Here is a 12,279-nt window from a genome sequence, read left to right on the forward strand (position 1 = left end):
CTTCGTCGATGATGCGCTCCACGGCCGTGCGCGTCGGGGGGAAGACCTCCGCCGCGAGCACGGTGCCCAACGCGTAGTGGAGCGGCGTCCGCCCGAACGCGTCCACGACGGACGCGTCCGCCCCGCGGTCCAGGAACCACTGCATGATGTCCACGACGGACACCTCCTTCTCGCCGAAGCCGTACTCGTGCCGGAGCGCGAGGTGGTGCAGCGGCGTGAGCTTGCGCCCCCAGTCGGGCTCGTCGAGCCGCGCGCCGCGCTCGCTGAGCCACTTGACGATCTCGAAACTGTTGGCCGCGTCGTAGCCGTGGGCGCACACGCAGGGCAGCGCGTTCGCCACGTCGCAGAGCGGGTCCCCGTCGATCCACGCACCGTTGCTCAACGCGACCTCCGCGTCGGCCTCCTTGAATCGGTAGGCGCAGCACGCGTCGAGGAGCGCTTTCTGCTGCGTTTCGGCCGTGCGGACGCGCTCCAGGCGCAACCAGGGGCTACCCAAGGCGGCGTCGTCCTCCCGGAGCGCGAGTGCGGCCTCGAGGGTCTTGGGCGCGAGCAAGCCGTCGCGCGTTTGAGGAGCTGCCATCGGGGGCTGCCTCATTTGAACAGCCATCGATATCGGGCTGGTTGAGGTCGTCGTTGAATCGCGGCTGCGTGGCCCGCGCGGCGACGCGTCGCGTGCGCGCGACTTCGCGACGCGTCGCGTGCGCGCGACTTCGCGCCCGGCGCTCACAAACAGAGGAAATTACGCGGCGGCGTTTCGCTTCTTGAAGTGCGTGTTCATGGAGACGCAGACGCAGGACACCGTCGCGACGGCGGGGATCGTCTTGGCGTAGGTGGGCACGATGCCCGCGAAGAGGGACCGGAAGCCGCCGTCGCTCATGGCGCGCGCGACGCTGAGCCAGGTGCGGTCGCCGACGACGCCGTCGTTCGCGAGCTGCCCGATCTGGAGCCTCCTCCGCAGCACGTCGAGCGGGTACGTCACGGTCTGCGCCGCGACGCCCGCGGCCGCGCCGATGAGGCAGAGCTTCGCGTAGGACGGCGGCTCCGCGTCGCGGGCGCTGTGGAGCGATCGGCCCGCGTCGATGACGCTGTTTTGTACCTACGTCCGACGGGTTCCTCGCGGCCCCGCTGTGATGGCGCTGGTTCGTGCGGCGACGAAGGGCACGACGGCGGCGAGCGTCGGCCCGAGCCCGCGGTAGAACGTGGAGAGGAACGCCCCCTCGGAGCGCAGGGACGCGATGACGGAGCCGAACGACGCGCCGCCAGAGACCGTCAGCCTCGCCCTGATCACGTCGAGCGGGTACGTCAACACGTTGCCGACGAGGGCCGCGGCGCCCGCGCACGCGGAGCGGTAGAGCGGCTCGCGCGCGTCGAACTCGTCGTCCGCGGGCGTCAGAGACAACAGGTTGATGTAGGTCGTGCACGTGATCGCCGCCGTCGGGAACACGCGCAGCGAGTTGGCGAGGTTGCCCGCGAAGAGGCCGCGCGCGCCCTCGGTCCTCAAAATGGCCGAAAACTCGCCGAGCACGCCGCGCGCGCTCGTGCCCGTCTGCGCCGCGAGCTTGACGCGCTCCAGGGGCGCGGTCAGCGTCCGCGAGGCGACGCCCGCCGTGCCGCCGGCCACAATCGTCTGCCAGTACTTGAGGCCGGGCACGGGCTTCGTCGCGGACCCGAGGTCGTTGCCGAGCTCCGGCAGCGAGTCGAACTCGGACCAGCGCTCCGCGATGGACTCGAGCGAGGCGAGCGGCACGAACTCGAAGGCCTCCTCGAATTCGCGCATGTCCACCGTGCCGTCGCCGCCCTTGTCCACGGACCGCAGCATGCGCTCCGCGTCGTCGAGCGTCGCCGACGTCGCGCCGAGCCGCCGCAGCGCGCGCGCCATCTCGAACTTGTCGATGACGCCCGAGCCGTCGAGGTCGACGGCCTCGAAGGCTTCGCGCACGCGGCCGAGGTCGAAGAGCGTTCTGAACTCGATCAATGTTAAAGTGGATCGGTCGCCGTCGACGTCGTCGCAGCGCGCCATGAGCGAGGCGACGAAGGCGGCCTGGTTCGACGAAGGGAGTGCGTTTAGTTCGTCGAGCGCTGCGCGGAGCTCCGCGGCGTCCATCGTGCCGGAGCGATCACGGTCGTGCTTGTGAAAGACGGCGTCGACGCGCGAATCATGGTCGTCCATCGCGTTTTTGCCGCAGTCAAAAGTGAGCTTTCGCAAGAGGCTGCCCTTGCCCAGCAACATCAACATCTCAACATGATAACGCCGAAGCTTATGGGGCGGTCCTCCGGGGTGCGCGGAGGTGGTTTCGCGCAGCGGCCGGTGGTGGGGCCCGCCGCGTCGGCTCCGGTGGGCGCCCGGGGCGGAGCACCCCGCTGCGCGCGTCGATTGGGCAGCGGGGCGCCGAGCGCGAGGACTTGCAGGGCTTGGCCATCGGCGCGACGTCGCCCATGGGCCCGGGGGGCTGCCGCGCGCGCTCGCTTCGTTCGGATGCCTTCGACGTGAGTCTCGGAGGGAGCTGGTGGGGTCGGCGCCCTCGGTGGCTTCGGTGTGCGGGCTTCGATGTGCCCGTGTCCATTCGTTTCTCTGCATTCTGCAGCGTCTCCTCGTAGCGTGGCGCTCTGTGCGGTTCCGTCGGCGTCGGCGTCTTTGCTCTCTTCGGTCCCGCTGACTACGGGTGTCCTCTTCGGCGGTGCCCTCGGCTAGCCACTTGTGGTCCTGAGGTTGAATCGGCCTAGTCGAGCCGGACGTCCTGCCCGTCGGGTGCGGGTGCCTTCGTTCTCAACCTCCCCCGGTCCACGGAGAGTCCGTTGAGTGTCGTCTGAATGAGGCGACTCAGGATGCTACTGCCTTGCGCCAATCCCGGCGTGCTCTCGGCGTGGCGGTCGGTGCCAGGCTTGGCGCGAGTGTACCGCCGCCACACCTCCGATCCGAGTGCACGCGCGATCTTTGGGTCGGAGGAAGGGGCCGGTGTGGGAACGCCAACCCCCCGGCTACGCCTCCGTCTGAGCCTCCGGGCGGGGTCTTCGGGTGCGCACCCCCTTCAATAACTTGGTCAACATCGTGTAACTCGCGCCCCCTCCGTCGCTCCTCGGGGTCGCCCGGCGAGCGCCCGAGCGCGATATATCCCGCCGCGGCTAGCCAGCATAACTCCAGCCTACCTCAGCAGCCCCACACCTTGACCGTCTTGTCGTCCGCCCCGGAGACGACGCGCCGGCCGTTGGGGAAGATGGCGAGGCAGTTGACCTAAAGACGAAAGATCACACGGAGAAAAAAAAAGAGAAGACGCCGCGCCACACCTCCCCCGAATGCCCGGCCAGCGTCGCGACGCACTCGCCCGTGGCCGCGTCCCACACCTTGACCGTCTTGTCCTTCGACCCGGAGACGACGCGCCGGCCGTCGGGGAAGACGGCGACGCAGTTGACCTAAAAGCCAGAGGAGATCACACCCGAAAGAACGAGGACGCCGCGCTACACCTCATCCGAATGTCCGCGCAGCGTCGCGACGCCCTCGCCCGTGGCCGCGTCCCACACCTTGACCGTGTTGTCGAGCGACCCGGAGACGACGCGCCGGCCGTCGGGGAAGACGGCGACGCCCTAAAAGCCAGGAAGATCACACACACACAAGAAAAACAGCAGAGAAGACGCCGCGCCACACCGTACTCGAATGCCCGGCCAGCGTCGCGACGCACTCGCCCGTGACCGCGTCCCACACCTTGACCGTCTTGCCCGACTCGGAGACGACGCGCCGGCCGTCGGGGAAGAAGGCGACGCCGTAGACCTAAAAGCCAGGAAGATCACACACACACAAGAAAAACAGAGAAGACGCCGCGCCACACCCCTTTCGAATGCCCGGCCAGCGTCGCGACGCACTCGCCCGTGGCCGCGTCGCACACCTTGACCGTCTCGTCGGCCGACCCGGAGACGACGCGCCGGCCGTCGGGGGAGACGGCGACGCAGTTGACCTTAAAGCCAGGAAGATCACACCCGAAAGAACGAGGACGCCGCACTACACCTCATCCCGATGCCCAGTATTCAGCGTCGCGACGCACTCGCCCGTGGCCGCGTCCCAAACCATGACCGTCCAGTCGTCCGCCCCGGAGACGACGCGCCGGCCGTCGGGGAAGACGGCGACGCAGTTGACCTAAAAGCCAGAAAGATAACACACACACTCAAGAAAACAAGAGAAGACGCCGCGCCACACCCCATCCGGATCCCAGGGATCATTACCATGCTGGAGCGTTGCGACGCACTCGCCCGTGGCCGCGTCCCACACCTTGACCGTCTCGTCGGCCGACCCGGAGACGACGCGCCGGCCGTCGGGGAAGACGGCGACGTCCCGAACCTAAAAGCCAGGAAGTTCATACCCGAAAGAACAAGGACGCCGCGCCACACCCAGCCCGAATGCCCGGCCAGCGTCGCGACGCACTCGCCCGTGGCCGCGTCCCACACCTTGAGCGTCATGCCCGACCTGGAGACGACGCGCCGGCCGTCGGGGAAGACGGCGACGTCCCGAACCTAAAAGCCAGGAAGATCATACAAGAAAAACGGCAGAGAAGACGCCGCGCCACACCGCTCCCGAATGCCCGGCCAGCGTCGTGAGCTCGGCCAACTTCGAGAGGTCCACGACCATCGAAAACGGCATGAATCGCAGCTCCGCGCTGTTATCCACGGTCACGCAGCTGCTCGTGTCCCAGATCGACTGGCTCACCTTTGGCGCCGCCGCCGCGGGGCTCTCCCGCACGACCGTCTCCGCGACGTCCCCACCGCCGTCGCCGACCGCCGGTTGCTCCGCCGCGCTCGAGTCCTCTTCTCGCTCCAAAGCCGCGCCCTCGCCGCCGGCGTCGGGCACCGCGCGAACGCCCTCGCTGCCGGCGACGGGCACCTCGCGAACGCCCTCGCCGCCCTCGTCCGCCGCGCACGACGCGACGACGTCGTCCGCCGTCGTCTCCGAGCGGTCGAGCTTCTCGCGCTCCTCGTCGAAGGCCCCACCCAGCTCCAGCCGCCCGAGGAACTCGAGCCAGCCGCCGGGCACGCGGTGGTTCACCACCGCGACGGCCAGCTGCGCGCGCGTCAGCGCCCGGTACAGCCGCGACCGCGTCTCGAGGGCCGACGCGTCGTCGACGGAGATGGCGTGGTCCAGCCCGGCGCAGACGACGACGAGCCGCTCGAGGCCGTCGATGTTGTCGACGGTGTCGACGACGAGCCACGCCGGCGACCCTTCGCGCTCGTTGCGGTCGCGCGGCAGCGTCGCGCTCGCCGTCGCCGCGTCGACGATTTCAAAGCTCCGCCCGAGCCGCTTGGCGAGCGCCACACGAAGCTCCTCGCAAAAGCCGGCGTCGGGGCAGACGACGGCGACGCGGTCGTCGAGGTCCATGCCGTGGAGCTGGCGTCGGATCGAGTCGATCGCCGCGTCCACCTCCCGCGCGTAGTGCTGGATGCGGTGGCCGTCGAAGAGCCGCGCCTCGAGCGGCGGGCCCACGGACGCCGAATGGCCCCGCGTCGCCGCCTTTCCCCCGGCCTCGAGCTGGAAGGCCGCGGCGCCCGCGACGATGCGCTTCGTCGAGCGGACCACCTCCTCGAGCGCGACCGTCGCGACCTCGGCCGACTCGGGCACGTCCGCGATCGATCGCACCAGCCCGGCCCCGTCCATGGCCGACGTCGCCTGCGACGCGTCGCCGAGGAAGAGGTAGCGGTCGGCGGCGACGCCGCGAACTGCCTCGCGCGCGCCGACGTCGCCGGCGAGGTGGTGCGCCTCGTCCACGACCGCGAGGCCGTAGCGCTCCGCCTCGACGACGCGGTCGCTGATGGCCAGGCGCTGCCGCCCGTCCGCCTCCTCGACGCGGATCTCGAGCGGACCGCGATCAAAGGGAGCGACGAGCACGCGGACGCGGTCGGCGACGCGCAGCGCCGACGTCCGGGACGCGACGACGAGCCACTTGACCACGAAGAGCGCCAGCGCGCTGTTCTTCGAGACGAAGAGCACCATCTGGTTCGCGTGGAGGACCTCGAGCGCGCGCTGGATCGCCACGAACGTCTTGCCGCCGCCCGCGGGCGCCAGGAGCAGCGCGTACTGGGCCGCGCGCACGTCGCCGAGCTTCTCGCGCTGGTGCCGCGTGAGCTTGGTAAAGCGCATCATGCTGCTCGCGTAGCACTCGAGAAAGGCGCCGCTGTCGCAGCGGAGCGGCACGACGTCCCCGGCAACGAGCGGTCGCTCCCATAGCCCCTGCTTCGCGCCGCGGTAGAACTCTCGGCCGTCGACGAGGTCCTCCTTCTCGTAGCCGAGCCCCAGCAGCTCCTCGTCCGTCGCCGGCCGCCTGCTCTCCGGCACCGGGACCGTCGGCCGCTCGAACTGCGCCTCGTTCTCGTGGACGAAGAACTCGCGGCCGGATGTTGTCGCGAGCCTCTCATAGCCGAGCCCCGGGAGCTCCTCGTCCGTCGCCGGCCGCCTGCTCGCCGGCAGCGGGACCGTCGGCCGCTCGAACTGGGCCTCGTTCTCGTGGACGTAGAACTCGCGGCCGGATGTTGTCACGAGCTTCACGTAGCCAAGCCCGGGCAACTCGCCATCCGTCGCAGCGCGCCGCCAGCGCAGCAACGCCCCGTTCAGCTTCTCCTCGAAACCGCTCCCCAGAAGGATGTCGTCGCGCAGCGCGGCCATGGCCGCGACGTCGTCGATGCCGAGGCGCACGCGCGCGCGGCCCCGCCAGAGGTAGACGTTGGCGACGCAGCACCCGGGCGGCAGGGCCTTTGCCAGCGCCGCCTCCAAAATCGCGACGGAGCCGCAGGCGTCCATGACGCTCCTCCCGTCCGCGCACGCGAGCGTCAGCATCTGCTCGCTCTCGAGGTCCGGGCCGTCGAGGGCCCGCGCGAGCGCGTCGTCGTCGCCGCTCGCCGCGAGGACCCGATGGACTTCGTACACCTGATGCGCGCCCGAGTCCTTGATCTCCTTGATGCTCTGGAACGTGAGCTGGAGCTCGCCGACGAAGCCGTCCACATCCACGTTGAGCTTGACGTCGCGGTAGCCCGACGTCCCGCCCCGCAGATTGTCTTTGCACCGCAGGATTCTCAGCTCCTCGCCGCGCGCCGCGGCGCGTAGCTTCGAGATGGCCGCGTTGAAGTCGTTCGCCGTGCCGTAGACGCCGGTCGCGCGCTCGACGTCGACGACTCGCGCGACGTCGCCGTCGTAGTCGGCCTCGGCCTTTTCCTTGATGCGCAGCGTGCCCTTGCGCGGGCCCTGGAAGTAGGCGCCGCCGGACTCCTTGACGGGCTGCTCGAGCGCCGCGTGCATCGCCTCGGCGCGCTCGCTGGCCAGCGCGACGAGCGCCTCGACGGTCGCTCCCTGCGGGAGCGCGCACCGCGGCGGGTCCGCGGGCGAGAACTCATCCTGGAGCTCAGCGGTCGCCGCGAGCAGATCGTCCGCCACGCAGCTTTCCCACGCCGCATCGTAGAACGCTTTGACCTCCCTCTCCGCACGGGAGATCTCCTCCTGGAGCTTGGTTCGATCGCAATTCTTGACGTCGCGGTCGCCTGCTGGCGTTCGCGGCACGGCCCGCTCCACGTTGCTGCATATGATCTGCACCTGGTCGACGCTCGCGCTGGCGCCCATGGCGTTATGGAGCTCACGGAAGGAGTGTGCCCCTATCCCGCAAACAATTGAAATTCAAACACGCATTATTGAGGACATCGTGAAGTGCTCTCGGTTGCGCATCGACGATGGATCGAGATGCCTCGAGCAGCCGCGCCGCGCCGCCACGGCCAGCGCCGGCGAGTTGCGCAGTAGTAGTCGCCTAAAACAAGCATGGGCAGCGTGCTGTCCGGCGAGGCGGACAAGGTCTCGCTCACGAAGGCGCGGCGCCTCTGCGAGAACGCAGGCCGCAGCTGGGACGATGCGTGGAGCGCGATGTTCTTCGCGGCGCGCACGGATCTGCTCGAGGCGCTCCGTGCCGAAGAAATCGCCGCGCTGGCCCCGGCGCCTGCGGCAGCTGAGGACGTGGACGTCGCGGACGCTGGGGACGTTCCCGAGGCGGACCCGGACGAGGCCGCGTTCGGCGGCGGAGAGGAGGCCGACGCCTTGGAAAACGACGGCGACGACGGCGCGGCCGACGACGACGACGAGGCCGACCCGCTCACGGCCGACGGTCGGCCGGCGGCGGACCGCGACGACCGCTTCGCCGCGGAGATGAAGCTCCTCGTCATGCACGAGATGGAGGCCCGCATGACCGTGTCCGACGACTTCGCGCGGCAGCAGGCGGAGCGACGGTCGCGGCTCACGGAGCGCCTCGCGGCCCGCGCCGAGACGCGCGAGTCGCGCGTCGCCGTCAACGAGGAGAAGCAGTGGCGGAGCAAATTCGCCGAGTACCAGGCGGCCAAGGCGGCGAAGCTCGGCGAACCGCGGCGGCCCGCGGCGTCCGCGAAGACCTCCGAGCCGCGGCCGCCGCAGCGCGCCGACGCGCCTGAACAACTAGAGCCGCGGCGGCCCGACGCGGAGCGGGAAGGCGAGGCGCGGCCCCGCGCCGGCGTCGTCGCGACGGCGCCGGCCGCGCCCCTCGACGCGCCCGACGACGTGCCCCTCGACGCGGCGATCGAGGCCGCGATCGAGGCCGTGGGCGGCGAGGGCGTGGCGAAGGGCAAGGACCGCGAGAAGCGGGGCTCGTTCGCCAAGCTCCACAAGGTCCGCGACACGCTCCGCATCCTGCGCGCGTGGCTCCCGAAGCAGCGGCTCCGCGCGGCCTGGGCGCTCGAGGGCGGCGCGTCGGCCTACGGCGACGCGACGAGCGTGCGCTTCGCCGTCGGCCAGCGCCTGCGGCTCAGCGTCGACGCGGAGTTCGTGCTCTGCGAGGTCGTCCGCTCGCCGGCGAGCGACGCCGAGGGCTCGGTCCACGGCGTCCGCGTCGTCGGGACGGCCGGCGACTCGCGGGACGTGGACCTCACGAAGAGCGTCTGGAAGTGCGACGCGGCGCCGACGCCGCTGCCGCGGTCGCTCGGGACGCCCGGGTCCTGGGACGCGGCCGTCGCGGCCGTCGGCGGCACGCGGTTCCCCTACGCGCTCGAGTTCGGGCCCTCGGCGACGAACCCGCGGTCCACGTACCCCGGCCGGCCGCCGTCTCCGCACGACGTGGCGATCCGCGCGACGCTCGGGTGGCCGCTGGCTCCGGCCGCGGCGGGCGCGTACTTTACGCTCGCGGGCATCTCTCGCAAGCAGATCTCGGACGCGCGGCACCGCCTCGTGGCCCCCTCGGCGGACCGGGGCTTCTACCTCCTCGTCCGCGACGTCGACGGGCGCCGCGTCGCGGTCGGCGAGGTCCGCGCGGGCGCGGCGTACAAGGACGCGCGCTTCTACAACACCAAGGCCGTGCTGCGGAGCTCGGACTGGCTCGAGGACCTGTCGATCGCCTACGCCGCCAAGAAGCGGCAGCCGGCCCGGGTCTCGACGTGGCCCGGGTTCGCCGTCGACGTCGTCAGCGTCCGGTCCGCGACGCGCGTCGCGCGCGGCGACGACGGGACCTGGGTCGACTCGGAGACGCGGCGCGAGGCGACCTTCGCGCAGCTCCGCGTCGCGGCCGCCAGCAAGGAGCAGGCGCCCAAGGGCCTCGAGCAGCACCTCAAGCAGCTCCTCGCGTCGACGTTCCCCGCCGTCGACGACGCGGACGTCCGCTCCGTCGCCGCGACCGCGCGCGTCCGGGCGCCGCCGCAGACGCTCGCCTGCGCGCTGGGCCACCGGTTGCGCCTGCGGCCGGGAAAACACGCCTGGGGTGCGGGGTCCATTGGCGCCAGCGGCACCGTCGTGGGCCTCGACACCCGGAGCGGCCTCTACGCCTTCCGCGTGGACAACCACGGGCTCCGCGGCGGCGTCCCCGAGAGCTCCGAGGCCGCGCGGTCGCTCTGCTCCGGCGCTCTCGGTCCGGAGGCCTTTTTGCTGAACCCCGTGCTCCAGCGGAACGCGACGCCGGCGCCGAGCCACGCCTACGTGCCGGGGCAGCGGCTCCTCGTGCTCGACCCGGCGACGCGGCTCCGTGAGGACGCGCTGGTCGTGTCGGCCGCGGGCGGCGGCCGCCCCGCGGTCGTGCGGTTCGAGGACCGGGACGAGGACGAGCCCGTGGATCTCAACGCCTTCAATCACAGCGTCGCTCGCATGTCGCGCGCGCACCTCGTGTCCGCGCTCCGCGAGTACGCGCGCGCCGTCGCGCTCGAGAACGAGTTCGTCGAGGACGCGATCACGGGCAAGCACCTGCACGCGCTGCGCCAGACGCTCCACATCGGCCTCGCGGAGCGCGACGGCGTCGGCGGCGTCGCCGCGGAGCGCTACGGCGACGCGCGGCGGTCGTCGGACCTCGTCGCGCTCCTCACGGAGCCGCAGCAGGGCGACGGGTCCGCGGGCGAGGCCGCGGCGCAGCCCGTGCTCATCATGGCCGAGGCGGGCACGGGCAAGTCCTGGATGACGAAGCAGATCGCCTGCGCCGCCGCGAAGGCCGTGCAGACGGGCGACCCCGCGGGCCAGTTCTACCCGCTCGTCATCTACGTCCAGGAGCTCGCGCACCTCATCCGGAGCCGCCGCGACGAGGTCGCCGAGGGCAGCGCGTTCGTCCACCTCGTCGAGGCCTTCATCCGCATCAAGTTCGGCGACCAGCCCGCGACGTGCGCGGCCCTGCTCCAGTGCTTCCAGCAGCGCACGCTCTGCGTCATCGTCGACGGCATCGACGAGGCCGCGGACCTCAAGGCGCTCATCGAGAACTTCATCTTCCGCGAGATCGTGCCCCTGGGCCACCGGCTCCTCGTCACGAGCCGGCCCGAGGCCATCGACGCCAAGCGCTACGCGCCGTCCTTCGTCCTCCTCAGCCTGCGCAAGCTCGACGCGGAGGCCCAGGCGCTCGCGATCCGCCAGCAGGTCGAGGACAACGAGTATTTCCAGCGCCTCGCGGCCTTTGCGGAGGTCCGCCTGCGCCACGACGCGCTCTGGGGCCACGTGCCCGAGGACCAGCAGGAGGCGTTGGAAAAGCTGGCGAGCCGCGACGCCTTCTTCCTGCGCGAAGGCCGTCGAGATCCCGAGGCGCGCCAGCGGGGCCTCGGCGGCGCCCTGGTCGCGCGCCGCGACGCGCCGGCGGCGTCGGCGACGCTCCGAGGCCTCGACGACCGCCTCGCGCTCCTCGCCTGCGCGCGGCCGCCGCCGGGCGCGGCCTACGACCACCGCCAGGAGTGGGCCGACGAGACCGTCGAGGAGCTCGCCGCCGAAGCCGGGGGCGCCGACGGCGGCGGCCTCTGGCGCGAGATCATCGCCGAGTGCGACGAGCTCCTCGCCGTCGCGGAGCGGCTCCGCGCGCCGTTCCGGCGGGCCCTCGAGGAGCTCGCGGAGGCCCTGAACCTGCCCAAGCCCAGCGGCCGCGAGACGGACCGCGTGCGTTTGGGGCCGCTCAAGAAGCCCGTCCGCATCTATGCCAAGGCGCACGACGAGCGCGAGGGCTACGAGGGCTACTACGACGACGGCGGACTCGCGACGGCCAACGTCGTCGACGTCCTGCGAGCCACGCTCCTCTTCGACGACGCCCCGAGTCGAGCCCCGTGTCCAGTGCGCCTGGGAGCGCCCCCCGAAAGAGATGTGCGCGCGCGCTCGTTGCTCGCGAGTTTTTCGAGCGCGCGAGCCCCTCTACTTGGTATTTTGCAGAGATACAGCTTGCGAGCTCACTGAGAGAGAACACCGACAGGGCCTTGCAGTTTACCCGGCCTATATAGGCCTCGTCGAAGCCCACGGGCTGCTCGCGCGGGGCGTCGGCGGCCTCGAGCTCGTGCGGACCAAGAACAAGTTCGCGTCCCCCGGTCCGACGCACAACCGCCAGCTCCTCTGCAACGTCCGCGTCCGCGAGAGTTCGGACGGCGTCGAGCTCAGCCAGATCGCCGAGATCCAGCTCCACCTCTCGGCCATCGCGAGCTGGGACAAGGAGAGCCGCGCGCACGAGCACTACGAGTACTTCCGCCGCGAGCTGAGCGGCGTGGGCCTCGGGTCGAACCTCGAGGACTTCCTGGACAAGACCATGTCCGTCTACGCGAGCATCTGCGAGACGCCCGTGCGCCTGTCGCTCCTCATCCTCGTGCTCGAGGGCGCGGCGACGCGCGAGATGCCGACGTCCGTCGGCGACCTCTACCGGCGCGCGGTCGACGTCGCGCTGCGGGACTACGTCGACGGCGACGGCCGCCTGGTCGGCCGCGAGGCCCTCCAAAACGTCGCCGTGGCCAACTTCCGGCGGAGCCAGGGCGGCGGCCTGGACCGCATCTTCGACGAGCAGGTGCTCTCGACCGCGT

The 12,279-nt window shown here is 71.0% G+C and overlaps 4 protein-coding genes across 4 annotated transcripts in view; 1 reads left to right on the forward strand and 3 right to left on the reverse strand.

The window, feature by feature from the left end:
• Window positions 1–1,255: 1,255 nt before the first annotated feature.
• On the reverse strand, window positions 1,256–1,642 carry AURANDRAFT_15151 (hypothetical protein; the record flags this gene model as incomplete). The annotated part of the gene is made up of 1 exon (XM_009044059.1): window positions 1,256–1,642. A coding segment is annotated over one exon (387 nt), but the record flags the coding sequence as incomplete, so codon positions are not given.
• Window positions 1,643–1,765: 123 nt separating this feature from the next.
• AURANDRAFT_9217 (hypothetical protein) lies at window positions 1,766–1,939 on the reverse strand (the record flags this gene model as incomplete). The annotated part of the gene is made up of 1 exon (XM_009044058.1): window positions 1,766–1,939. A coding segment is annotated over one exon (174 nt), but the record flags the coding sequence as incomplete, so codon positions are not given.
• Window positions 1,940–3,148: 1,209 nt separating this feature from the next.
• Window positions 3,149–4,449, reverse strand: AURANDRAFT_34640 (hypothetical protein; the record flags this gene model as incomplete). Its single annotated transcript, XM_009044057.1, has 8 exons — window positions 3,149–3,232; window positions 3,286–3,411; window positions 3,463–3,582; window positions 3,632–3,766; window positions 3,825–3,950; window positions 4,001–4,129; window positions 4,190–4,330; window positions 4,381–4,449. 8 exons carry the CDS (start codon window positions 4,447–4,449, stop codon window positions 3,149–3,151), a joined length of 930 nt encoding a protein of 309 aa, XP_009042305.1.
• Window positions 4,450–7,783: 3,334 nt separating this feature from the next.
• The window catches only part of AURANDRAFT_68385 (hypothetical protein), a gene marked incomplete at both ends in the record, with an annotated part of 6,191 nt that continues 1,695 nt past the window's right edge, over window positions 7,784–12,279 (forward strand). Inside the window, 2 exons of the mRNA XM_009044056.1 lie at window positions 7,784–11,531; window positions 11,713–12,263. Of these exons, the coding sequence (XP_009042304.1) occupies window positions 7,784–11,531; window positions 11,713–12,263 (4,299 nt within the window). The remainder of the gene's footprint in view (window positions 11,532–11,712; window positions 12,264–12,279) is intronic.

Source organism: Aureococcus anophagefferens (genome assembly GCF_000186865.1).
Source record: "Aureococcus anophagefferens unplaced genomic scaffold AURANscaffold_116, whole genome shotgun sequence".
Classification (NCBI taxonomy): domain Eukaryota; class Pelagophyceae; order Pelagomonadales; family Pelagomonadaceae; genus Aureococcus; species Aureococcus anophagefferens.